At 50.0% G+C, this 24401-nt stretch overlaps 11 protein-coding genes across 11 annotated transcripts; 4 read left to right on the forward strand and 7 right to left on the reverse strand.

Moving 5' to 3' along the window:
• Positions 1 to 129: 129 nt before the first annotated feature.
• Positions 130 to 574, forward strand: An02g11710 (hypothetical protein; the record flags this gene model as incomplete). The annotated part of the gene is made up of 2 exons (XM_059746645.1): positions 130 to 219; positions 323 to 574. 2 exons carry the CDS (start codon positions 130 to 132, stop codon positions 572 to 574), a joined length of 342 nt encoding a protein of 113 aa, XP_059600088.1.
• A 280-nt stretch (positions 575 to 854) lies between these two features.
• Positions 855 to 4355, reverse strand: An02g11720 (uncharacterized protein; the record flags this gene model as incomplete). Its single annotated transcript, XM_001400263.3, has 4 exons — positions 855 to 1476; positions 1525 to 3517; positions 3611 to 4119; positions 4210 to 4355. 4 exons carry the CDS (start codon positions 4353 to 4355, stop codon positions 855 to 857), a joined length of 3270 nt encoding a protein of 1089 aa, XP_001400300.1.
• Positions 4356 to 4543: 188 nt separating this feature from the next.
• Positions 4544 to 5087, forward strand: An02g11730 (uncharacterized protein; the record flags this gene model as incomplete). Its single annotated transcript, XM_059746646.1, has 2 exons — positions 4544 to 4591; positions 4722 to 5087. The coding sequence occupies 2 exons, from the start codon at positions 4544 to 4546 to the stop codon at positions 5085 to 5087; spliced, it is 414 nt and encodes a 137-aa protein (XP_059600089.1).
• A 943-nt stretch (positions 5088 to 6030) lies between these two features.
• An02g11740 (uncharacterized protein) lies at positions 6031 to 6335 on the reverse strand (the record flags this gene model as incomplete). The annotated part of the gene is made up of 2 exons (XM_059746647.1): positions 6031 to 6175; positions 6283 to 6335. 2 exons carry the CDS (start codon positions 6333 to 6335, stop codon positions 6031 to 6033), a joined length of 198 nt encoding a protein of 65 aa, XP_059600090.1.
• Positions 6336 to 6574: 239 nt separating this feature from the next.
• Positions 6575 to 7628, forward strand: An02g11750 (uncharacterized protein; the record flags this gene model as incomplete). The annotated part of the gene is made up of 2 exons (XM_001400266.3): positions 6575 to 7241; positions 7321 to 7628. 2 exons carry the CDS (start codon positions 6575 to 6577, stop codon positions 7626 to 7628), a joined length of 975 nt encoding a protein of 324 aa, XP_001400303.1.
• A 1453-nt stretch (positions 7629 to 9081) lies between these two features.
• On the reverse strand, positions 9082 to 10473 carry An02g11760 (uncharacterized protein; the record flags this gene model as incomplete). The annotated part of the gene is made up of 1 exon (XM_001400267.1): positions 9082 to 10473. One exon carries the CDS (start codon positions 10471 to 10473, stop codon positions 9082 to 9084), a length of 1392 nt encoding a protein of 463 aa, XP_001400304.1.
• A 996-nt stretch (positions 10474 to 11469) lies between these two features.
• An02g11770 (uncharacterized protein) lies at positions 11470 to 11827 on the forward strand (the record flags this gene model as incomplete). Its single annotated transcript, XM_059746648.1, has 2 exons — positions 11470 to 11541; positions 11633 to 11827. 2 exons carry the CDS (start codon positions 11470 to 11472, stop codon positions 11825 to 11827), a joined length of 267 nt encoding a protein of 88 aa, XP_059600091.1.
• A 1951-nt stretch (positions 11828 to 13778) lies between these two features.
• Positions 13779 to 14636, reverse strand: An02g11780 (hypothetical protein; the record flags this gene model as incomplete). The annotated part of the gene is made up of 5 exons (XM_059746650.1): positions 13779 to 13846; positions 13935 to 14087; positions 14275 to 14315; positions 14422 to 14493; positions 14554 to 14636. 5 exons carry the CDS (start codon positions 14634 to 14636, stop codon positions 13779 to 13781), a joined length of 417 nt encoding a protein of 138 aa, XP_059600092.1.
• A 506-nt stretch (positions 14637 to 15142) lies between these two features.
• Positions 15143 to 15990, reverse strand: An02g11790 (uncharacterized protein; the record flags this gene model as incomplete). Its single annotated transcript, XM_001400270.3, has 2 exons — positions 15143 to 15471; positions 15561 to 15990. 2 exons carry the CDS (start codon positions 15988 to 15990, stop codon positions 15143 to 15145), a joined length of 759 nt encoding a protein of 252 aa, XP_001400307.3.
• Positions 15991 to 17410: 1420 nt separating this feature from the next.
• An02g11800 (uncharacterized protein) lies at positions 17411 to 19162 on the reverse strand (the record flags this gene model as incomplete). The annotated part of the gene is made up of 3 exons (XM_059746651.1): positions 17411 to 18460; positions 18523 to 19095; positions 19136 to 19162. The coding sequence occupies 3 exons, from the start codon at positions 19160 to 19162 to the stop codon at positions 17411 to 17413; spliced, it is 1650 nt and encodes a 549-aa protein (XP_059600093.1).
• Positions 19163 to 19849: 687 nt separating this feature from the next.
• Positions 19850 to 21557, reverse strand: An02g11810 (uncharacterized protein; the record flags this gene model as incomplete). Its single annotated transcript, XM_001400272.3, has 2 exons — positions 19850 to 20588; positions 20641 to 21557. 2 exons carry the CDS (start codon positions 21555 to 21557, stop codon positions 19850 to 19852), a joined length of 1656 nt encoding a protein of 551 aa, XP_001400309.3.
• Positions 21558 to 24401: the final 2844 nt, after the last annotated feature.

The following is a 24401-nucleotide window of genomic DNA, read 5'->3' on the forward strand; positions in this document are numbered from 1 at the left end:
TACCGTTTCGAACAATCCTACCTCGAATAAACCACCGCCGGAAACATTATCAAAGGCTTCGACAACTATATCAAGGGCTCATCCAGCGGCGCAGGGATCGGCGGAGCAGGCATTGCACTCTCCTCAAGTATGAGTGGTGGTGGAGGTGCAGCAAGACGAAAGGCGACGGTGTCGGACGCGGATCGTGTGTTTTCGAGGAGTTCGGCGAGTTTTATGCGGGTATGCACCCCCTTGAAAACTTCATATCCACCCTCCGTCTTTGTTTGGCTGTGTGGTATTCTTGGACGTGTGTAAAGCTGACGAACTGTGTTTTTGTGATTAGGATTCACCTGCACCTTCATCGGCTCAAACGACGCCGTCGCATGCCGCGACTCCGAACTCGACGTATAATGGGTCTACCGGCAAGCCTGGGAACGGGGATGCGTCGTCTGCGGCGAATAGTGTGAAGGGGGGACAGGCGTCGAAGAATAAGAAGAAGTCTGCGGCGAGTAACAAGGACAAGGGGGATGATGATGGGACAGATGGGGATAGGCCGCCTACGAAGAGGTTGAAGATTACTTATGGGAGGGATTGATATATCAGGTTATTTTACTTCGTCTGGTTTCATGTGGATTGATTGGTTGGAGTTGGTAGGTTTATATTTGGGTTGGATAGGGAGCTGTGGCGCGCGGGAAACTACTGATTATATTTGTTCGAAGACTTCGCTTTATCGGCTATGTTTTGTTATCTGTCTGTGATATCCTCTGTACTACTAGACTGCATCGGCATTGCTCTGCTAGACTATACATCTCAAAAGATATGTCACTCGGGGCTAGAAATTACAGACAATTTCCCCTTTCCAATGCATGGAGAGACTACAGCTGTAGTCTGTACGTCGCGACCTCGAAAGCTCTCAGCTCGATATCAATGCTCGTGGTCTGCGCATCAACCTTGGATAAGACAAGGCTTGTCTCGTCATCCTCAAGGATGTTGCACTTCCAAGCCTTCTTGACGGGGAGCTTGGTATTGATGGTGCCACGACTCTTACCACCTAGGGACTCGTAGATTCGGAGGATGACGCTCTTCCCGGCACGCCGTGGCAGTTCATCACGAGACACGTCTTCATCGTCCTCACCGCGCTTCACCGTGTCCAGGACAAGCGAAGGAGAACCGTCCAGCAAGATTGACTTGAAAGCGTCGCTTGCTTCTTGACTGGATGCGGGTTCCAGGGCAAGAGGGTGGTTAAAGCTGTACCCTGCGCGGATGGTGCGATGGTCCAGGGGTCCTGCGTGCGGGAGAATCGCGTAACGGATTCGATGACGACCCATATCTGCATGAGCATCCGGTGCCTTCGGGGCCCGAAGCAGGGAAAGGCGCATCATGTTACCACAGGTTGCGAACCCATATTTGGAATCATTGAGGATCGAGACACCGTAGCCGTGTTCAGACAGATCTGCCCATTTGTGGCAGCACACCTCGAACTTGGCCATGTCCCAGCTGAAGCTTGTTAGCAATTTGTATATATAGAAGCAGAGACTGTATTACCTGGTGTTATAGTGAGTCGGGCGATTAATGATTCCGTACTGAGTCTCATACGATGCCTGTGTGTTCGTGATATCGACAGGGAACTCGACCTTGAGGAACTTCATAGTCTCCCGCCATTCAACTTCACTTTCCATTTCGACATACGATGGCTGGTCGCCAACGGCTGCAGCCAGACTGATAGTCGTCTTGATCCAGCTCTTGTCGCTTATGCGGGTCTCAGTGACCACGCTCACACGATATGGATCGTGCTCAGCGACGGTAGTCTTTCCGGATTGCAACTCCTTCCTAGATTCGAGGTGGAAGACCTCAACATCCCACGCTTGCCAGTAGAGTGGTTTATCGTCAAAAATGACAAGCTGGTTAGCTTTTCCACCCTTGGCAACAATCTCGCGCTTTTCCTTTAGATCATACAGCGACGTGATGACTCCGTTATGGACATCCACCCTCAGTTTCTCATTCTGTAGACGGAAAACACCGGGCTCGATCTCGGAAACAGTCACGGCAGGCGCTGTGCTCGAAGCTGTAGGGAGCTGGCACTGAAGAATACCACTTTCGCCACTGACAATGGCGTACCTGGGGCCACCCGCGGATGTAAAACCAGCAGGGACCTTGACTACTTCCGAGCGAGGCCAGGGCAATGTGTTAATTGCAACGAGACTCTTAGCGCTCCGGCTTCCAACTCCAAGAGCTTGGAGGGCTTCCTTCCGAACCTTGTTGCCAATTTCAAATACCTTCTTGTAAAGCTCTCTGGAGTCATCGTAGCACATCTCAATGCTGCTACCGGGGAGGCAATCGTGGAATTGGCACAAAAGCACATCCTCCCACATCTCGTCAATTTCCTCCTTGGGGTATTTATACTTATCAGCAGGCTGCTCCAAAGTAGCAAGAGTAGCCAGGTATTCGATTTCCCTTAGCAGGAACTCTGACTTTCGGTTGCCCCGCTTGTTGTTGGCTTGTGTGGTATATGTGCCCCGATGTAGTTCGAAATATAGTTCACCATACCATGTGGCAAAGCGAGTGCCCTGCTCTACCTTCTTCTCGAGTTTTGCGAAGAAATCATCGACTGAATCTCCCATTTTCACACGAGGGAGCAAGCCAACCTTGTCACTAAGGCCGCGGCAGCGGCGCAGCTTTTCCAGATGTTCGAAGGTTGGCCCGCCGCCCCCATCACCCTTGCCAAATACCAAGAGTGACGTGTTGTCGTTGTCCATTGACTTGTGCTGAGTCACGCTACGCTTCACGTCACCAAAGTGAGCGCTGGCAGTGTATGTCTCCGCTGGTGGCATGTGGCACATAACTTGGCTCCCATCGAGTGCAACCCAAAGGAATGTGGTGTGCGGGAAGTTATTGATATTGTTCCAGCTGAGCTTTTGGGTGAGGAAGCGACTCATGCCGGCCAGACGACAGATCTGAGGTATCTGCGTAGAGTAGCCAAAGGTATCCGGAAGCCAAAAGGTTGTACAGCGTTCTCCGAAGTTTCTCTCGAAGAAGCGTTGGCCATAGAGAAACTGCCTCACCAGCGACTCTCCGCTGGGCATATTGGTGTCATGCTCGACCCAGCTGCCACCGATGGGCTGGAAGTGACCCTTCTTAACCCACTGTTTAACGCGTTCAAAGACCGATGGATAGTATTGTTTCAGCCACTTGAACTGTTGTGCCTGGGAGCAAGCGAAGCGATGCTCCGGGTATCGGTCCATCAAATCACATTGATTTGACCAAGACCGGGCAACCTTACGCTTAGTTTCTGCCCAGGGCCACAACCAGCAAGTATCGATATGACAATGCCCAATAGCGTAAACGATGGGTTCTGTATCGGTATCATACACCTGCGAAGAATCCACCTTCTCCCCCAAGTACTTTTGGGCAATCTTGCGTGCCTCCTTGATTGATTCATTGCTGCCCTCCCCAGCAATGAACGCATCAATGATAGCATTACCGACCATATTGGCCTCGTGTGACTCCCAGCCATCGCCAGGGAATTCCCTGGCCGCATCTAGTGTACCAAGTCAGTGCGTATGGACAGGATGATTATCACCTCGCAGCTGGCAGGGGTATAAGCCGCCTATAGCTACTAGTCCGAACATACCTCCAATGATCCAAAAGTCATAGAACAACGCCCGTGCTTCTAGGTTGACAGCCGTAATCTGGGCTTTGTGCAATGTATAGTACTTGTTAGGATTGGGTGGCTGGATGGAATCTCCACCAGGCGCATTTCCAAACATGCCATTACATGCCATCTCGATGTAGAAGGTGTGCTCCTTCCCATCCCGCCAAGCATCGGGGATGATCCACTCGATACGCTCGTTGCCGCCAGTGAGACCTTGAAGGGGCCGACCATCTTCAGTCCAGACCAATCCCTCGTTGTTTGCATCCCAGTGGAACTCCAGACGTTCCTTTTTGCGCATATCCTCCGGGACTGTCAGGCGGATGCGGAACCAATGAGTAGACCAGCTTGGTCCGAACGATGCTCCGATACGGGTAGGTTTAAATTCATTGGCGGTAGCCTCTTTGAAGGTTGGGCGTTGGAGGTCAGGAACGGAGTATACTGAAAGCTTGACATGATCTTCATCATCGTTGACTGCCTCGTTCAGCTTGCTAGTAGAGCTTTAGTATAGTTCAGATGTGAAATAAACGATCGGAAAAATGAAGGAGGTGTACAGAGAAAACATTGGGGGATGAACTCACGATATGAGGTTTTGGCCTTCGTACTGTCCGGTGGCGGTGAATTGCTTGAGACGGTCGGTGTAGATGCTCTTGATGCGTTGACCGACAGGGCCCGCGGGAGTCTGGGGAAGGGCGCTGGGAGCTTGCCGGGGAACGTCTCCACCCATGGTAGCGGGTCTAGATCACAGTGGAAGAATCAGGGTAAATAGCTTTGATGCAACGAATGATAATTGTAAAGCATTTGATAAATACAAATGGATTGAACGATCGAGCGAGAAGGAAGTCTGTTCGAAGGATAGAAGAGGGGAAGTGAGGAGTCGCCAGGAACGGCCAGGAACACGACAGGGCAGGTGACATGACGTTGGATGCAGCGATTCCTGTGCTTATCCGGGGTGGCTGTTATGTCAGCCATTCCACTTGCCTTTTGCGGCAGACTGGAAAACAATGATTTTGTGAACGGTGATATTATTATCACGCTTGACCTGAAATATTAGAATTTCGGTGAGAGCAGTATATTGTTTTGTGAAGTCCAGTTGGGTTTGGATAGATGCCGACCGTGTGGTATGCCGTTTGAGACCAACTGTAGACATTCATCAACTTCAAAACGCCTGCTGACCATGCCGACCTTACGGAGGCTGTACAACGATGCGTTATCTATTTCTAGCCTTCTACCTACCGTAAACCGAGCTAACAGGTTTGTTTTCGACCAGAGCGAGTATGACGCTGCCGTGGTGAGTGGAGTCTTGCCTGCCCACTTCCAGCCATCGAAGTGCATACTTTTTGAGACCGATCAAATATACCGCGATAAGCTCTCATGTTCCAGGGACAATATTGATAGCCAGGCCGAGTCCATTGTCATTGTGTTTGACGACAGTGGCCGCTTGCTAGTTGAGTTCTGACGGAATTATAGCACATAGCACAGAGATACATATTGCCTCCTGCATCAAGGCTTTGCAGCAATTCTCAAATCGCTTTAGTAAGCCGTTGAGAAACCAATTCTTGAGTGTTAGGACCGTGCAATGCCTGCTTACTTCGATGGCAGTGTGACTGGGTTGCTGAGCAGAATTCAGGACAACTTGGGCCTTCCTCTTCGACTTGTCGAAATATCACAATGAGCCCTTGGCATCTGGGTACCTTCATCACAATTGGTCGACAAAATATCGAGCCCTAAGAAGACTAACAACGTAGCATGGGCTAGAATCCCAGGAAGGCTGGATAGTAAAGAGCACGAACAGTAGAATGCTTTTAGCGATGTCATAGGCAAAGGTCCAGGGTTAAGGATTATGGCATTATGCTTCGCCCATCCCTCGTGTGAATAAATCTGTTTTCATTGTCCCTTGAGCAAGTATGTTGTTCTTGGGGTGTGATCCAACTCTAGGATGGCCGTGGAGCGAGGTTCGGGTCAGTCTTTCTGCCCTCCAATAGGCTATAGCCATTGGCGTAAAAATTAGTGATGTAAATGCGGCATATGGATGTTTGCATCACTCGCCAATAGCAGTATCAGAGACCTGTTCCTCGGAGTCAATGTTGTTGTAATTGATTCTCCCAGTAATATAGTCGTATAAACCATCAACTACCAGCCATATCACATGATCATATAGTACATGGCCCTCCGGGTTCCCATTTCTGGAAACAATTTAAGGTTAAAACTGCACCCCACGCAGAAAAACAGCGGCTCTTGAACAGATAACTGGCTCAACTTGCCAATAACGGGGCCTCCTGACATGTATAAGAGCCTTTCACTGCGACATCGGTAACTGACTAATAATTATATTTGTCTTGCCGATGGCAGACATCCTCTTGAGTGACATCATGAACAAGCGGGGTTGTGAGGGATCTCCATTAGTCAGCCAGCTTGGGCAGCAGTCCAGTAGCGCTAAACCCGAAAAGGCCAACAAATTCCCGTGACAATTTCCCATGGCCAGCGAGCAGGGCAATAGCAACCCGGCCATAGTAATATGGGTGCGGGGCATTGGAGGGGAGAAATCTGCTAAAAATCACTCGGAGTTGCAGAGAACCTCACAGAAATTAAACTCGGTGACATCGACTTCCTAAAGGAGGAAACAAATCCCACCACCGCCATCGGACTATCACCTAGCTTTTTCCTCGGGGGTTGCAGGCGTGTGCCTCGATTTGTAATCCCCCATCATCAGATAACCCCAAAAATTCGCTGATAACTGTCAAACACAATCTCTGCCACTTTCCCCGCCACCCAATCACAACGCCGTCAGATGACAATTGAGTCAGCCAGACGAAACCCAAAACGAGCATCCGATCACGGCCACTGATCACTTTTGAACCTCAAGTTTCACTTCCTTCTATTTATTTCCCAACTATCTCCTCTCCCTTCTCCCTCCACCGACGAATTCGCAGGTAGACCGACACAATGGCTCCCTCGTTCGTAACCATCGACACAACGCCTGATTTCGACATGGCACCCGCCCCCTCCTTCCAGCCCATGTCGACCGGCAGCCCCTCCAAGCGCACTCTCCTCCTCGCGCCCCCCTCCATCGCCACCCAAGAAGAGAAGCTTCGGGACCTCTTCACTGCCTTTGACCGCTCCACAACCGATCTGCAGATGCTTGACCGCATATCTGCCGGCTTCGTCTCCCTGCCCGCCAACACCTACGATCACATTCTTGTCCTAACCGATACCGATGGCACGCGGCGGTCGGAGGCCCTCCACCTGCTCACGCGGGATGTCTACACCGCGTTGGTTCCCTGCATGAAGGCCGGAGCGAAGCTACAGACTCAGGATAACTTTTTCGGAGAGGCTGAGGAGCGCGAGGCGGTCCTGGCGGGTCTGATCAAGACCGATGCCGGATTTGAGAAGATGGATCAACCCAAGTCGTTCGCAATTCCTCTGCGACGCAATGGGAAGAAGAAGGATGCTGCGAAGACAGAGACATTTGCTCCTGCTCCTGCTCCTGCCCCGCCCGTGCAGCCTGTCACCGTGGGCATGATTAATAATGACGACGATTACGAGAACGATGATGATCTGATTGACGAGGATACACTGCTGTCGGATGAGGATCTGAAGAGACCTATTCAACGTGAGTTTCATTCCAAAATTTTTTCTAGAAAAAAATTGTCATGAAATCGGAGCCATGCTAACAATGCATGCATACACAGCTCCCGAATGCCAGCCCAAGCCCGGCCGCCGGCGTCGCGCCTGCAAGGACTGCACGTGCGGACTCGCAGCACGACTCGAGGCAGAGGAGCAAGCAGAGCGAGAGAAGGCAGACAAGGCTCTGAACGTGATGAAGCTGGAGACGGAGGACTTGAACGAGCTGGACTTTACCGTGCAAGGCAAGACAGGCTCGTGTGGAAACTGCGCCCTGGGTGATGCCTTCCGGTGCGCGGGCTGTCCGTTCATCGGACTGCCGGCATTCAAGCCGGGCCAGGAGGTGCAGATCCTGGAAAATGTTGCGCAGTTGTGAAAGTTTTCTTTTCAGTTATTGGTCAGGTCGGGTCTCTATCTTTTCGGTTCCTTGTGGGTTGGATCGGTTGGTTTGCTTGGACAGGCGATGGTTGGGCGCAGGATAAAATAGAATACCTTATCTTAGTTTAGCCTTTTTATTTATCATGACCTAGCTCTATGGAGTACATAGGGTTGCATTTAGGAATATCAATGACCTACTAATCGTTCGTTCCTATTGATCAATTATCTCAACAACACACACACCGTATAACGCTGCCCATGTTGCTGTGCAGTGTCAGTATACTACAGGGCCGCATTCTCAATCCAGCAATCTACGTTATATAATGCGATCGAAAGAGGCCCAAAGAATTAAGACACAGACACAGCACAAAGACCAAAACACATTGAAATTTCACACATCTTATCTCATACTCCCTACCTAATCCTACACCATACACAAATCCCGACACCCCATCCACCACCCATAACAAACACTAATCAATAGAGAATCAATATCAATGAAGGCAACACAAGCCCACCAACTCAGTAAACAACCAAAAGTCACACAGCATTATCCATCCCTAGATTACGATCTATAATACCCTCTACTATGATCTCACAAAATAATATCTTATCCACCAAGCAGATCGTACTATAGCCAAAAGGAGTAAATCGAAGCAAGGTTCAATATGCACAGCTATCGTACAATTTATCCACCCACCCACACACACATGTTTACATCCACAGATACAGCTAAGTCACGATGACCTGACCCCTAATTTAGACTACGGAGAAATGATCCAGGTAGATTGATTTCATCGGTGGTATGATGTTTCATTTGCTAACAATGTCTATGGCTGATCAAAGGATATAGATATTGTGTTTAGATTCATACTAGGGATGAAAGACAGGGCAAGGGTTAGATAGGATAAGGGGGAGGGGAGAGAGACATTTGATCCAGGAGAATTTCTGGGACAGATCATGTGCTGTTGCTGCATATGCAGGTATTGGAGATGGATCGGTAAGGGGGGGAGGGTCATTGGGATGATGCACGTGTTCTATTATCTTATGGGTTGCATTCTTCTGGGTGGGGTGGGTGTTAGTATTCAGTTACTGCGATTATTGGGTGATTAGTTGGGCTGTTTCGGGTTGTAGATGGTAAGATTTGATATTGGGTCATTATAAGCTAGTATCCTCAATGTAATGGATCAAAAAGTGAAGTAGCTATAGATAAGCATCTATAGGTGTATCCCCAACGCCAAGCAGAGACCCTGAAAATGCCAACGGGATATCACGGTAATGACTAGAGCTGCAGGACAAGACGAGAGTTATAGGACGTAGAGAGTGACCGGGAATAGAGACAGGCTAATTGGATAACATGGACCATGAAGCGAATGGGATATCATGAACATAGAAAGGAAACGAGACGAAACGAGAAATGAAAGTTGGAGAGAGACAGTGAGCCCTTCGTTCTAAATCCAGGGATCGGTCTGTCTGTAATTGTTGTTATATGGACTGACCGGTCCAACCAGTCGAATCTGTGACTTCAGCTCTGTGTGCCGTCGATCGCCGCGCACCCCGATCATCTTCTTCCTGGCGCCGTCAAGGGCGTCGAGGATATGATGCGTGCCATCTTGAATGGCTCGGACGCAGTCCCGAGTGTTCTGCTGGAGTTGAGACCGGGCGGGTGGCGTCAGGGGTGGCGTTGCGGAGGACACAAAGCCCTTCTTTGATGAGCCTCGTTTCCGATAGCGGGGAAACCGGACGTTATGGCTCTGTCGGTAACTGATTCGCTTCTCGCGACCTGGCTTCTCCCAGATCGCAGCACCGTACTTCTGATACGGCGACATAGGCACTGCCAGCTGCTTCTTCCGTTGGGACGCATGGGGTCGCGGGTGCGGCCCGCGCGCACCCATGGTTGAGCGAGTGGACATGCGCGATAGGCGTTTATTCGAGGGTAAGACATCCACTGGGCTTAGAGGGGACTTTGGGCTTCCAGGATGATAAATCTCGTCGGTTGTGGTGATCTTGCTCGATGGAGTGGGGGTGCGCACAGGATCCACTGAATCTGCTGTGGGGGGTGAGGACCGACTACTCTTGTTTCGTTCCAGCGAATTTTTCGACAACCGTCGTTGCACGTAGGAGCGAATAGAATTGCGCACATCCTGAGCAAGAGCTCGTCCACTCCGATCCGATGAGTTCAAAAGGGTGCGGCTTTTGGTGAAGTCAAACACGGTGAGGTTCAGTTTACTGCCGTTCTTTTTGCGGGGGTGAGTTGGAAAACGCGGGGATGTCGGGAGAGCCGACGGAGTAGCCAGCTCAGGGAAGAAATCCCATTTCTTCTCCCGGAAGTAGTGGTTGGGGCCAGCCCGGTTGGTGACCCAGGGTTGGGCCCGGTCGGAGTGGTCATCGTGGAGGAAGGTGGTGGTGATGGCGAAGGGTGCGGACTTTGGATGGTCATTGTGGTGGTGGTGGTGATGGTGATGGTCGTCGTGCTGGTACGGGTCGATGGGCCCGGCAGTGGGTGGATGATCGACAAGCTCGGACAGATCGTCCGAACCAGAGCGGACAAAAACAGGGTAACTCTCGGACGAATCCGCCGAAAAGCGTCGGCTGTCATCGTAGAAGCTAGAGATGGTACTACTGTCATCGCTCCATGCAGTGGAGCCCTCATCCATCGACGGGGTCTCAGGCAGTGGCTTGGGGGGCAGCTCAGGGAGCGGCTTATCAATATGTCGCAATGCCGGGCGAGCGGGGGGCACTGGCACTCGAGGAGGGACGACTTGCTCCAGCCCCTCCAGGGACCGAGAGGGCCTCACTGGAGGGGCCTGTCTAGGAAGTGCCAACGAGGACGGAGAAAGCATGACGATATGCTGAAAGTAGATGAGGGGGAGGTTGGCAGTGGGGAGAGATATTCCCGTGGCTCGAGCCAGGAACTGGGAAGTATATCGTTCGCAGTGGTAGGAGATAGTTTATAGAGTTGACACGAAGGGAGGGAAGGGGTGTCTCAAAAGACCTTTCCCCCTCCTGAAGGATGGGGGGAAAGAAAGAGGAGAGAACGTGGCAAGGGAAAGACAAGCAGAACCAAGAAGCAGAAGGAGTGAAGAGAAAGAAGCCGAAGTACGAGAAAGTATAACTTGTGAAAGGCACCAGCCGGGGGGAAATTGGGCCCGATTGGGATGTTCTCCGTTGGCGAAGTACCAATATTGTGACCCGAACACGGCCAGCGTTGTTGCTTTTTCGACTTTGCTCGCCAGTCGCCGGCCTTGATGCGATTTTAACCTTTTTTTGGCGTCCAGGATGACAGGCCAGCAAGCAGGCAAGCAAACAATCACACGACCGTCACCCGTGCAAGTCAGCCTGTAGCCACTGTCTTTATCCGGCAGTGTAGAGATAAAGAACCCGCCGGGACCATGGTTCAGCAAGAAGAGAACGAGGGGGGAAGTAAAGGAATGGGGATGGACGAAGGGGAGAAGGGAGAAGAAGAGGGAGAGGAAAGGGAGATGATGGGATGGAGTGAAAGGGAGATGGGTTTAATAATAATAATAATCATTATCAGAGGAAGAAGGAAGAGGAGAACGAGGCCGACGACAAGAACTCAGCAGCGGATGTGATGGGATCCATCAGGGAGGGTCGCCATATGCAGCTCGTCAAGCTCCGTCTGGCTGGTCCGGCCGTTCATCCCTAGATCCCAAGGAGTTTGGGGCGCAGTCCATGTGTAAAAATTGGGAAAATCAGAAAAAAATAATGAAACCAAACAAAATAAAATAAATATTTAAAAAAGCAAAAAAACAAAAAGCGACATATCTCAAGGGCAGTTCCTGGTCGGACTGCAGGATGGGATCGTCGTGGTCATCATCATGGGCGGGAATAGCCTCATGAGAGTGACACCCTCATGCAAGGGATGGACCGGGGGGTGGTGTATGTGGTGTGTATGTGGTGTGGGTGGGCTTGCTGAGGGGCGCGCCATTAGGGTGATTTCCGTTCAATTTTCGTCTACAATTACCGGGATTCTGGTTCTAGCTCTCGATAGAATATTGGTTGAAGGATTTGAAAGGGAGAAGACTAGAAAACCCATTGACACCGAGACAGACATGGGAAGATCCAGACATTGATGGATGGGGAAAAGATCTGGTTAGGGCCGGGGAAGAATACGAAGCGCAACCACCAACAACTCTGAAGTCACCGAGTGATCCCAGCTTACTTGCTGATGGCTGATTGCTGAACCCCGGAAGTCGATCCTTTCCGCCAGCCAGAATGGATCTGAATGGTTCATGAGGGTTATTCTTGGTTATTCTTAGTTGGATCATCAACTAATCGACTCACTAAACAAACTAGTCGCGCTGGTCGTTGCCAGTCAAACAAAGCAAGCTGGACGCCGCTTATCCCTGGTTGCCCTCCTCCACAGCCTTCAGCCTTTCAGCTCGCACTCTTTCTTACTCTTCTCGTTTATTTACTTTACTGCTCGGCTATCTAACTTCTGGCATTTCACGTTGCTTACTCTTCTATCCCTGCACTCAATTGAACTTAATTCCGCAATGGTGGCTTAACTATTCGGCGTGTCCCCAGCCTTTCGACTGAGAAGATAAAAAAGAAATTGAAAAAAAGAAAAAAAAGTCTCCATAGAAAAGTGACAGACATACAATACAGTAGGGAAGAAAAAAAAAACCAGATAGATCATATTGCGGTATGGAGATCGCCTTTGACAGACCTCTTCCCTTTGCTTCTGTCCCTCTTCTCTGCACGCTTAGCGTGGCCTAGTTTCCTTAGTCGCGTTGACTTACTCCCCTAGCTGCTTCTCCTCTTTCTTGCTTTGACATGCTTTCTTTTTCTTCCCCTTAGTTTGCAAGGTACATATACTATACTATATGACAGGTAACACAGATAGTTTATCCAGCATGACATTCTTCTGGCTTCACCACAGGCAAGAATGATCAGTGTCGGTATTCCCCTTCTCTCTTCTGAGCAGATGGACGGCAACCAACCGACACATGACGCCTCGCATTTCCCAGAACATCCATCTGGCCCTCAGCCACACTACTCTTTAGCAAGGAAATTACTGCCGATGAGGTAAATCTGGAGTCATTTCCTCTATGACAGGTCCATCCAGTGAGAACACGTGCTTCAGGCCGGTCTCGCTCTCAGCATTCCTTGGATAGGTCATCCCCAGCGTCTCACAGTCCACGCCGCGATACGCCTCGTTCCTCCCATCCTCCACTGTTCGTTCCCTCCGCTCGGGATACTGCTGCGTGGTCACGCTAGATAGCCCCATCGGAGTCTAGGCAACTATCCTGATGGCCCCCATTCGACCGGAGATGGCCCAGAGGACGCCAAAACAGCAGCTCCACAGTCGCCCGTCGCGACAGAGATATTGGGCACCTGAACGGTGCGACGGACCCGGGCGGGTATAGCTCGGACACAATCGAATCGTGGTGCAGCTGAGCCTGAGGGGAGCTGATCACTGATTAGACGGTGGAGATGGCTAGAGGCTGGCTGTCGCGGTACGCGCTGACTATGCTATCTCAGCAGCTCCACAGAGACGACAACTCAGTCGATTGATCCGATCCAGCAATAAGCATGAGCTCATGATGAGGCAAGAGAGAATGCACGAAGACGCGAGTTTTCTGGAATCGTTCAAGCTTAGAGGCGGAGTGGGGCCTCTAAGATCAGGCTATCCACCGCCAGCATTCAAGATAGCGGCCCAGCATTCCACTCACGGGCATACCCGACCCGTTTCAGATCACTGTCGGATTGAGGCTGGTCCCATGGCAGCCAAGCCATGTTGCTGCAGGCAATGCGAGCCAATCAGTGTCAGTGGTTAGCTGACAGCCTTTCCATTGTACCTCCGATATTGCAGGTTTCGCGCGAATGCCCATTCTCGGGAATACGGAAGTCTTGCTTTCATTTCCTAAGACTAGCACTGCTGGCAAAGCTTGCTCATGGGCCAATCTCCACCACCAGCAATGAGAGATTAATGACGCTAGTATTGTTGTACGGGATGTCTTACTCTCATCCGCGTTAGGCGAGCAGACAAGGTTTGGCAAGCATGGCATTCTTAACCCTAATACACTCTCCATGAGACGTTCCGCACTAGTAGCTTTTCCAGAGACTCATGTGGCTGGCGGCAAGTGAGAACATGAAAACATAATGGATTTTGAGTGACATTTCATCACGGGCATGCCAGACGGTCCGATGGTCCATTGAGGTCGGGCCAGTATTGAAAGTATGGAGGAGTAACTGTATTACTTTGGGCCTTGGTCACGATTGAAATCAGGCTGACTTAAGACCCTCACTGTAAAACCAAGCGGCTGATTGTGAGAATAACCTGGCATTGGCTGTAGTATTCCAGCATTGTAGTACACATTAATCGCCGCCTGGAACTGCTTGAGCCCCTGCCAGACAGGTCGACGCATGCTAGGACCAAGAATGCGAGCTACAGTATCAAAGCCAATCGAGCTGGTCCCATGAGCGAGCAGACCTGCCCACGTGCAGCAGTAGCCCCAGGCAAACATCGAAGTCAACATGTCTTCTTTATCACCTCACGCGAAGTGCTGGCATATCTCTTCTCATCAGTCTTGTATCTTAAAGAAGAATCACTGACAATTTCCCTTCCGCTATTCCCTCACCTGAAGCGATGACATCTCATCCCAGGTCAATATCATTACACCAATCACGAAACGACCCAGAGAGTAGTGCACCATCTCCACTGACCAAATCACAATGAAGCGCAAACCACACACAAGCTATCCATCCTCTCCCAATATACCCACATCTACACCTAAAAGTCTCGCTCATAGATACTCAAATCCAACCTTGACTCTACCAGAATATGCTCATCAGACACAGACACCTCTGTCAACCATCCATCACCACTCCACCCCTCCCTGTAATCATACATCAACTAAATAGTCCGAATCAAAACCGATCAGCCACTCAACATCAACCTGCATACGCACACTCCACGGTGACAAATCCCCTCCGTGTTGCATCCATCTTGTGCAACCAACAAATGAAACTTACCAAACATACATTCGGAAATAAGTATCAATCATAACATGGGGAATTAACTAACTGCATAGCGGTTTTAACCGATAGGTATGATTGCAAGATGTACGACATCGGTTGCGTTATGCATGCGTGTGGTGGGATGTCATCACAACGATTGCAAATACCCAAGCATTGCCTAGCGCTGTCCGGACGGGCATCTGCAGCAGGCAAATGGGGTATCAATGGGCAATCAAGGAGGAGATAAGCTGCCGAGCATGGAATGGCATTGATGTCTTGTCTGAATGTGTGAGGGGCCTGTAACTATCTCAGGGGCTGTGTGCTGATATGGTTGTGGTTGAGCCAGTGATGCTGGACTCGCGTGGTGATGTTCCACGGGAGTTGTGCAAGAGGTACATATGTATCTTCTATATGTTTAGTTCGGACTTGCTTGAGTTGTGATTAGACTTAAGTGTCGACGTATCAATGGGTCTCTAATATGAGGCTATCAACGCAGCATCTACTCCAACACATCCAGATAAGTAAGTATCAACTAAGTTTAGCCGCCATCTCCATATCCCGCCTCGTCAACTGATCCCCTGTCCTCCGGATCGGACTTAACCGGCCCATCTTCCGCAACTTCTCAATGATCGCCTCATCCCCAAAGTGGCTATTGTGCTCAAATTCGGGCTCTTCGGCGTACGCGACCCGCGCCACATCAACCAACATCCGCGCCGTCATCCCAAACACCCGGTACCGAGTAACTTGAGAGGCCTTCTCCTGCTCCTCCAACCGACTAACCGCCTCTTTCTGTTCTTCTGTCCTTGTCTTCGGCTTAACCACCTCTTTAGGCCGCACCGGGACGAAAAATTGATGCACTATTCCTAGTCAGCCACCACCATCACCACCATTTTCACCATAATACAGCCAATAAACAAACAAACAAAAAAAAGAAAATGATACTTACTCCTCCAATCCTCCTGATGCCACTCCGTCCAAGCCCCCTTATACCAATCCGTCGGATCCCCATCACCCCAGTCCTCCATATCCCTACAGCTCAAGAAATTACGAAACGGCGCCGTAAACACAGCCGCGACTTCGCGCGGATCCAGCCTCGGGATCAGCGAGACCTCGGGATCGGCATTCTCACCAGTCCGCTCATCAAATGAATGCAGTAGCGCCACACATGGCCGAACGACTAGTTCCGTTCGCGCTAGGTTGGCTGGGAACTCACAGAGATGCTCGACCGTGAAGGGCCGAGGTAGGTGCTCGTCGTGTTCGGGGAGGCCGATTTCTTCTTTTGCTTCGCGGCGCGCGGTTTGGATGGGCGTTTCGGATAGAGAGTCGGCGCGGCCTGGGTTTCTGTGTATTAGTTTGATATCATTATGATATAGCATATAGCATGTTGCTACGGTATATCATAAGTAGATATCTATCATCGTACGTAGCACACACACACTTCCACCCCCTCGAGAGATGGCTGTGCCATGCGAGAATAGAAAGGAGTGGAAGGAGAGACAGAGAACTTACCACCCGGTAAAGCAGCCTGTCCGGCATCTGCCATATCATAATCACAATTAGCCACACTGTACATAGCTCACTCCACCTACGACACGAAAAAGCAAGCTATTACTAAAGGAAAAGGGTACGTAGGTATACATACAAGACCTCAACGTCGCCGCCCTCATCGTCAACACAACCCTCAAGTCCCCCTTCTGGTCCGCATACAGCAGCACCAGTACCGCGGCGCGCCTTGACAACGGCACCGAGGTATAGGTTGTTGGCGGGGGAGTGTATTTTCTTAATCTGGCAATGGCTTTCTGCGATTTACATTGTTAGTTAAGTACTAAGGTAGTATTCAATATGCTTATAGAGTGGCTTGGCTATTTTCGGTTGATTGTTGGATATTAATTGGGTGTTACGTCATTTGAATTTGGGGTGGGGGGCAAGTGGTGTATTGTGCAAATGACAGGAAATATAAAATTATGGGTAATATAAATTGTAGGATTCTGTACCTGGGATGTTGGATTTAGAGGGGGCATGGTAGTGGTAGTAGTGATATTTGCGATGTTGCGAGTGTGACTGGTGAAGGGGCGAGGGAAAATGATCCGGGAAGAGTAGAATTGGCGCTGCAGTATGTGATGATGCCGGTGATGGAGGAGGAGAGGGTTTCGCATTGCAAACAATGAACAGGGGAGGAAGAGAAGAGAAGAAATGTAAGGGGGATGGATTAAATAGTTGGTTTATTCATCGATTGGCTAGTTCGTTACTTGGCCATGTGTTGATGCAGGATTGATACTTTAGTTGGTTTGGTGGAGGTACGGACGGAGTAAAGTCACTTGATAGAGTTATCGGGTTTGTTGCCGAGGTACTTACGGAGGAGCCGCTGACTCTGGAGTTAAATACCCGATGGGTTGAATGATCAGGATCTCATCCAGTAGGAATATTTGGTAAGATTAAGGTAATATCAATTAATATCCATGTCATATTTTTGTCCAGATCAACCGTCCAAGTCGACTAAGTATCTATTTCAGTATCGGTACGTCACAAAGAAGACTGGTTTAAAAGGATATAAGAGATCCAACCTCGATGGTGTCCAACCACGGATCCCAGAAAACAAACAAGAATGAAACGAATAAATAAACAAACAAGCGAACAGAGTCTATCGTATACACACTAACACATGGGAAGAAAAAGAAAGGGAGAGAAAGTAGAGAGTATAGGCGTAGGGATCAAGAGGGGAAAAGAGATCTATGTCACGGTTCATCAACGCGGTATAAACGCCCTGTCGAAGAAAAAAGAGAAGGAAGGTTGCGATTATTTCTTCTCTTCCTTAGCCTGGGTAGACTGTTGTGCCTCCTCAGCTTTCTCGCCCTCCTGGACGGCTTCGTTGGCCTCACCCGCTTGCGTCTTGTACTTGGCTTCGTACTTGACGTCATCCTTGTCATCGATATCCTCGATGTCCTTGGGGGCAGAGACGCCCTTCTCCTCGTTCTCGCTGTTCTGCTCGTTCTCCTCCTCGATCAGCTCTTGCTGCTCCTTGATGACCTCCAGACGCTGCTTGTTGGTGGCGGCACCTTCGGCGTTGTGAACCTCGAGCTCGATCTCGTGGAAGAGCTCCTCAGGAATGCTAGACAAGACGGACTGGAGAGCCTCGATCTGGGACGACATCTCGGCTTCCTTGCCACCCTGGGCGTAGACGTATGCGTTGCTCAGCACAAGAAGGGTCGAGGGGACGCCCTGCTTGAGACGCAGGTCCAGCCACATCGACATGTCCTCGCGCAGGCGAGCAGGAGACACACCGTGCGTGCGGATACCACGGGAGGCACATGCCATCTGCAGTTCAGGAACAGACAGAGACTCCACACCCTCGTGGAAAATGGCGCGGTCGTCGCGCTTAATCTGGCGCATGCGGTGGCGGATGTTGTACCGAAGCATGGCGTCCGTTCCGAAAGAGTTGAGGTTCATGTACTTGCAGATACCCACCAGCTGGGGCCGGGACAGGTTGTCGAGCGTCAGGTCATCCTTGAAGATCTTGCACACCTTGATCACGTCGTCAGGAGTGGGCGATTCTCCCGTGGTGCGGATCTTCTTGAAGAATTCGGCAAACTCTTCGTTCTTCACGGTCGCAGCAGTGACCGGGAGACCAGACTCCCTCAGTGTGTTCTTCAGGAAACCCGAAACCTCCTTACGCGTCGAGCTCAGACTCAGCGCCTTCTTCTCGCGCGCCTTCTGGCCCTCGTAGGTGCTAGGCAGCATGTTCGGGAACAGCTTCAGGGCAATGGGAAGCAGCAGTTCCGCGAAGGGGATGATAACGAACATGGAGAAAGGAACAAGGCGACCCAAATCCTTGACGGTTCTTTGGAGCTACACACATAGACATCATTAGCGAAGATCAATTAAGCGTATCCCATGCGGACTTTACTAACCTGACGGTGCTCTCTGCGACTGAGTTCATAGCCTGCAGCCATCTTCAATGCCAGCCTGGAACTGATTCTGACTTCCGTAGCAAGAAGCTTGGTACCATCCCAGTAGTGCTGAGCTTCCTTCTTGATCTTTTGTCCGATTGTCAGTTTCTTCGTCTCCTTCTTTTCCTCCTTCTTGCCATCAAGATCCGCGGACTTTGCCGTCGTCAGCTCTGCCGACTTTCCATTGTTCTGCGCAGCAATTTGAGACGAAATGGACTGCCCAGAATTGGGTGTGACCTTCTGGACATCCTTGGAGGGCTGCACGGTGTCCGGGGGGAGGGGCTTCTTGGCCTGTTCTGCGTTGAAGCCCGGAGGGGGGAACGAATTTGAGGAAGAGGAGGAAGAGGTCGATGGATCAGTGGCATATCCGCGCTGCTGAGGGACTAGAATGGCGATTGCCGACAGTTGGGATGGCAGACCTCTGCCGTTGAATCGGAGGTTTGCGGCCGTAGACGCAGCCAAGGCACCGGAAAGTCGTTGCCGGGCTGCATGCGAATATCGGGTTAGCGATCGAGCAGTTGAAGTCGAAGCCTTCTGGGGACTCAGATAGACGAGTGATTCCAGGTCAACTTACCGAGCATATTAGGCCGCAATACTGCATTGCCGCGCACAAGGCTAGCTGACCTCATTGTAACGGACATTGCGGAAACCTAGGGGATCGAGATGCTCGGAAGATCGAGCGAATGCAGACGGATGCACAACAATACGGAACCAAATGCGGGACGTGACTTTGAATGGGACACACTGAGGAGAAAGATAAAAAAGGAATCGGAAATTACAAAAGTAAGACGAGGTGCTGTCGTAGTGTCGTTCGTCCCCCGAGAGTCTGGGAGCAGAGGTGGCTACCCACGTGACTGCGGCGACGTCGGACTTAAGGTTTGATCGCCGCCGAACGCAAAGTGCGAGTCCGGCCGGCTTCGCTACTGGAAGCTTCTGACTCCCGATTTCACCCCCATTGTGACTCAGTTCATTTCCCCAACTAACCCACTAGTTAACTATCCACATCTTCATGTCATTAATTCTCATGTAAAGAGCATATCGTAATTACAGGCCATATCAATCATCACGCAAGTCTAAGTATCCAACCATACGGTGTCAGAAATTAAAAAGCAGAAAATGCAGCACAGGACAGGCCAGAAAGTAAGGAATGATAACAGATGGAAGCTGGGTATCAACGAGAATGGGTTCCGATCTGGTCGGATCCACAAGTCAAAGCTATAGGCAAGAATCAAGACTCCTGAACGAACCAAAGGGAGCATTGTGTAAGGCGCTTCATGTAACGATCGTCTCAAGACCTTTCCCGGACCCCAGAGTTGTCGGCGGCATGGCCGCTCTCTACACCAGTCGACTGGGCATCAAGAAGAGGGATCTGGTCAACGCCGACTTTGTCGGATCCGCCACTAGCCGATTCCTCAAGGCCCTTGGCCCCGACTGTCGCAGTATTGTCAGAAGACAGAAGCGTCGGGCTCGCGACTCCTTCTGGGGACGATTGCCAGCGAGCGACGTCCCTCTTCAGCTCTTCCAATTCCTTCTGGAAGCGCTTGCCGAAGACGTCAATATAGTATGTCGCGCCATTGTGAACGCTGAGAATGAAAAGACCGGTGAGGAAAATACCGCTCGCCCACCGAGACCAAAACCACAGAGGGCAGGGAATCATGGTCAATATCGCGTACAAATACTGAATCATCATAAAAGCCGGAGCTTGGAGCGATTCGGGCAGGCTCAAAACGACCTTGCCGATCCAGGTCTTGGCATAAGACTTGCGGAGCCAAGTGAAGCTGGTCGGACGTCCTGCAGCAATTTTCTCGGCACGACGAACAGTGATAAAGCAGTGATACGTCAACTGCCAAATTAGGTAAGGGACGGTTGCCCAACCCATCATCTCCAGGAGGTTGAAGTGATTGGGCGAACCCGGTTCGCTGAACTTGATCTCGTAGACTGCCGGGAATCGTTCTCGCAGCGTCTCCGCTGACGTCATATGGACAAGACAATGCAAGGAAACGGGTGGCATGATGTGGATAAAGAGACTACCCTCAAGTCAATGGTTATTCAGAATGGCATCATAATAATGAAACTTACCTGACCACCTTGTCCATACTGTGGAAAACCATCGAATTGCGCCACATGGCAATTGCAACGGCGTTGTTGCCGAATACTAGGCAGAAGGTGCTGATAAACAGCCTCTTCGACCCCGGGAAAACCCAGAGGCTAAGCATACAGAGCACATTCACAAAGTAGCAGAGATCAGCCAAAAAATAATGATAGCCCTTTTTGTGATACCGGTAGTATCTGATAGGCATGAAGTAGGCCAACTGCACGCTGAACCAAATGTAGAAGTATTCCGGGAACCCTCCAAGAAGGTAGCCGCTCACAAGGATGTTCATGACACCAGCGATGAAGGAGATTTTCTCACGCAGTGTGACGGTTGCGGTAGCGTTCCATTGTTTGCCCAGTCGTTCTACGCCATCTTTCATGCGACGGCGGTACTTGTCTAGCTGTTCATCGGCTGTTGGAATCCGTCTCTTCCATTCGCCCACAACACGTTCCTTCGCGTTGATCGAAGTGGACTTGAGCTTCTCGCGTTGTCTCTTGACTTTGTCCTTTTGCGCGTTGAGTGCCCGCTGCAGCCTTTCCAGCCTCTGTGACAGCGAGAGGTTATCAAGCAGGTCGAACACCGTCAGTTGGTCGAGAGGCGGAAATGTCTCCCAGTCATCATGGTACGAGAAGGATGGGTTGCGCGACAGACGGCCCGGCGAGGCAGGCGGCGAGTAGAAGGTATCAGGCGAGTTTAGCGTCTCTTCCGTTTCAGAGAGATCGTAGACCGTGGTGGGTTGCAAAGCAGGCGAGCTACTGCTAGCCACGGACTCTGGCTTTCTCGCATCATAGGAGCCACCGTCTTCCATGATGAGCCTTTGCTGGAAGGAAAATATCGTGGGGCCGTCACGGGAGTGTGGATAAGGCCGGCTGAGGAAGCGTCCTATAGTCAGCATCCCCATGTTGTTTAGAGTAGGTAAATAGCCAAGCTTGGACTAAGAAGGACCGGTGCTGCACTCGGGCAGATCAAGGTAGGGTAGATCAAAGGGCGAGTGTTGGGATAAGGAAAACAGAGCAAGTAATTCAAAACGGATGCGGATTCCTTATCAATCTAAGGCATGGCGGACGAATCCGTGGGTGACTTACAAACAAATGCGGCGAGTGATACTGTATTCAAACCCAAGGATGGAGTTCGGAGGACTGAGTTTTTGGACGATAAAGCGTAGCCAGTGTGCTTCAACGCTCAGAGCGCATGACCCTAGAAGTCGGGGAGCAGATGGAAAGAGATGCAGGTAGGTGAGAGCAAGTTGGAAGGTTGAGGTTCTCCGTGTGCACGCGTTGGAGCTTGTGGTTGGCTGTCGCTGACTTGTCGCGACTTTGCCGTTCCAGACCGGCGATCATGTATCCTGACCCACTTGCGGAGTGCTGCCACCAATGGCAGGCCGTGACTCTCTCCACATGATTTGCCCCCATTGGATCCCATGGTTCACTTGTCCCGTTGCGAGGCTTAGGTTCCATGCCTCAGGCGGTTTCCATGCTATCTGGGGCATCTTCAAGGGTCTCGGGCATTTCACTCTCTGCGCATTTTACTATATACAGTACACTCTCACTATTACTCTGACTACTAGTTAGCCGTACCTAGCATCTGCTAACCTTTCCACACATATTGATCATCTGTGCTCGATTTATGATCGACTGGACATTCAAGTACAAGTAAACCAATGTCTTTCATTAGGACATCTAATTGCTCTACTGCAACTATGATTGTTGGGAACTTGTTCCTGTCGGCATCTGAACCCAAGTGCTTCTGTTACTGCTGCAACCAGTAGTGGCGAAGACCTCATGGGCCCTTTCGAGAGCCCCCGGTCTCCTGGAAATTATTACTCCTTTCGGAATACGCATCAAGCAGGGAGTAAGGTACCTAACACACCCTGTTATGTCTCGCATCATTGGCCACTAGTCATTACGATGTATTATGCCGTGTCTATCCAGCTGTGGATATAGCGATGCTGACTCGGCTCTTGATCAAACCACCAGGGACGTGTCTGGCGTCATACATACTTTGTGTATAAAGGACTGGGATCCGTCCGTGCAGGTGCTGCAGATTACCCTCGCGGCCATTTGAACACTTGGCAGCTGCTGTCCTACCCCACTAAGTGCAGGATAAATCTCTCAGTAGCAAATATTGTTATCTTAAATAACAAGCTGCTAAAGGAACTTGCAGACCATGGAAGATAAATGGCTGATTCCAGGGTCATTATCAACTAAACCTCAATGGTTGCTTATAAGTTGTATCAAAGTATAGTTATTGTTTTTCAATCTATTAGATTGTCTGGTCATTAAGCCTCGCTTTAGTCACATTTTGCGAGCGGGGTACAGTATACAGTTTGTGTGTGTATATCGACACTAGCCCTTGCTGAGGGCGATATACCGGGTACCACTATCTATAACCTCAATGTACATTCATTTGCTCCAAACTGTTGCTTCATGACAAACTAAACTTCGCGAAGGCCTGTATCAATCAATACCTTGGGGTAGTGTACCACGGCCCTCGTGGGGCGCGGCTTCGAAATCTGTGTAACGTCTCCGTCAAATTTAAGACTGCACCAAAAAAACCAGTGCCTTGCGAAAACTGGTTACTATCCTACATTCCTCATCATTCTGACCCTATCCCAAGATGAACAATATGTCATCGAAAAGCAGCCCCCAATCTTTTCCCACATTTCCTGACAAGATTGTCGTAAAGTTGGACAATCAAGATCACATGGGTCACGGTCTCTTTCGCTCCGCACTCGCATCTGCCATATCTTGCCGGCCACGTACTACTTTGCGGTATAAGCATGACGAGCAGGCGGCAACTTATATATAGTATCAGCCAATATTTAGTATTTAAACATCCTCAGCGGCACAAGAACCTTGCTCTTATACCCCCTTATGCAAACACCAGATTATCTAAGGATATATAAAAATGTTAGTGGAAAGATATGGCGATCCAACGCCTCGGGAGCAGCCGAACCTTGAGTCATTCGAGCCAGAGGGGGATCTTATTTTGGCTGTTAAGTTGAAGGTAGGGGCAGTCGACAGTTCCGACTTGTGTTGTACAAGATCCTTCGCCTAGCATCGCCAGTATTTACGAAGTCACTGAGCCCAGAATTTCGCGAGGGAATGCGGAATAGAAGAGTCTCACTGCCCTATAATCACTCATCATGATGACGATTCAGTTTGCATGGAGACTATCCTTAATGCTCTCCATTATCAGGAAGAAGAGAATTAGATGAATGCTTTGCCCAACTTTGGCTCAACTTCTCTAGTGCTTTGCTCTTCCCTCAACATCCATTCATTCAGTTTTTAAAGCACATTTTGCGCGACCATTACAGACTTCGGTTCTGCCCAAGTTTTGCTCGACTATGTTAAATCTTCACACCTATGACTACATTTTGCCCTCTCTGCTTTGATGGACCTATTATACCTATGATCTTTCGCGCCTCTAACTGTTTCCATCTGCTAACGCGGCATATTAATTCATTCTAATAACGTACCTGTTTGCACATTTCATGTTGTACAACTATAGTAAGCGAACCTATCCCAAATACGGATCCATAATCCATGTATCGTTAAAGTTCAATCCATATTGCGCACTTTTTGCATATCTCTAACAGTCAAATCGATAAACGCTAAAGACATGTATCTCTAGATCGATCACTACCAGTAAATCCTGCTAAATTAACCACCTTAACTTGCTGCTCGGAATCTTGGATATCTCTGCATGGAAGATCGTGGACCTTGGTAGACACGGAAATGAAAAA

This window comes from Aspergillus niger (genome assembly GCF_000002855.4).
Source record: "Aspergillus niger supercontig An02".
NCBI lineage: Eukaryota > Fungi > Ascomycota > Eurotiomycetes > Eurotiales > Aspergillaceae > Aspergillus > Aspergillus niger.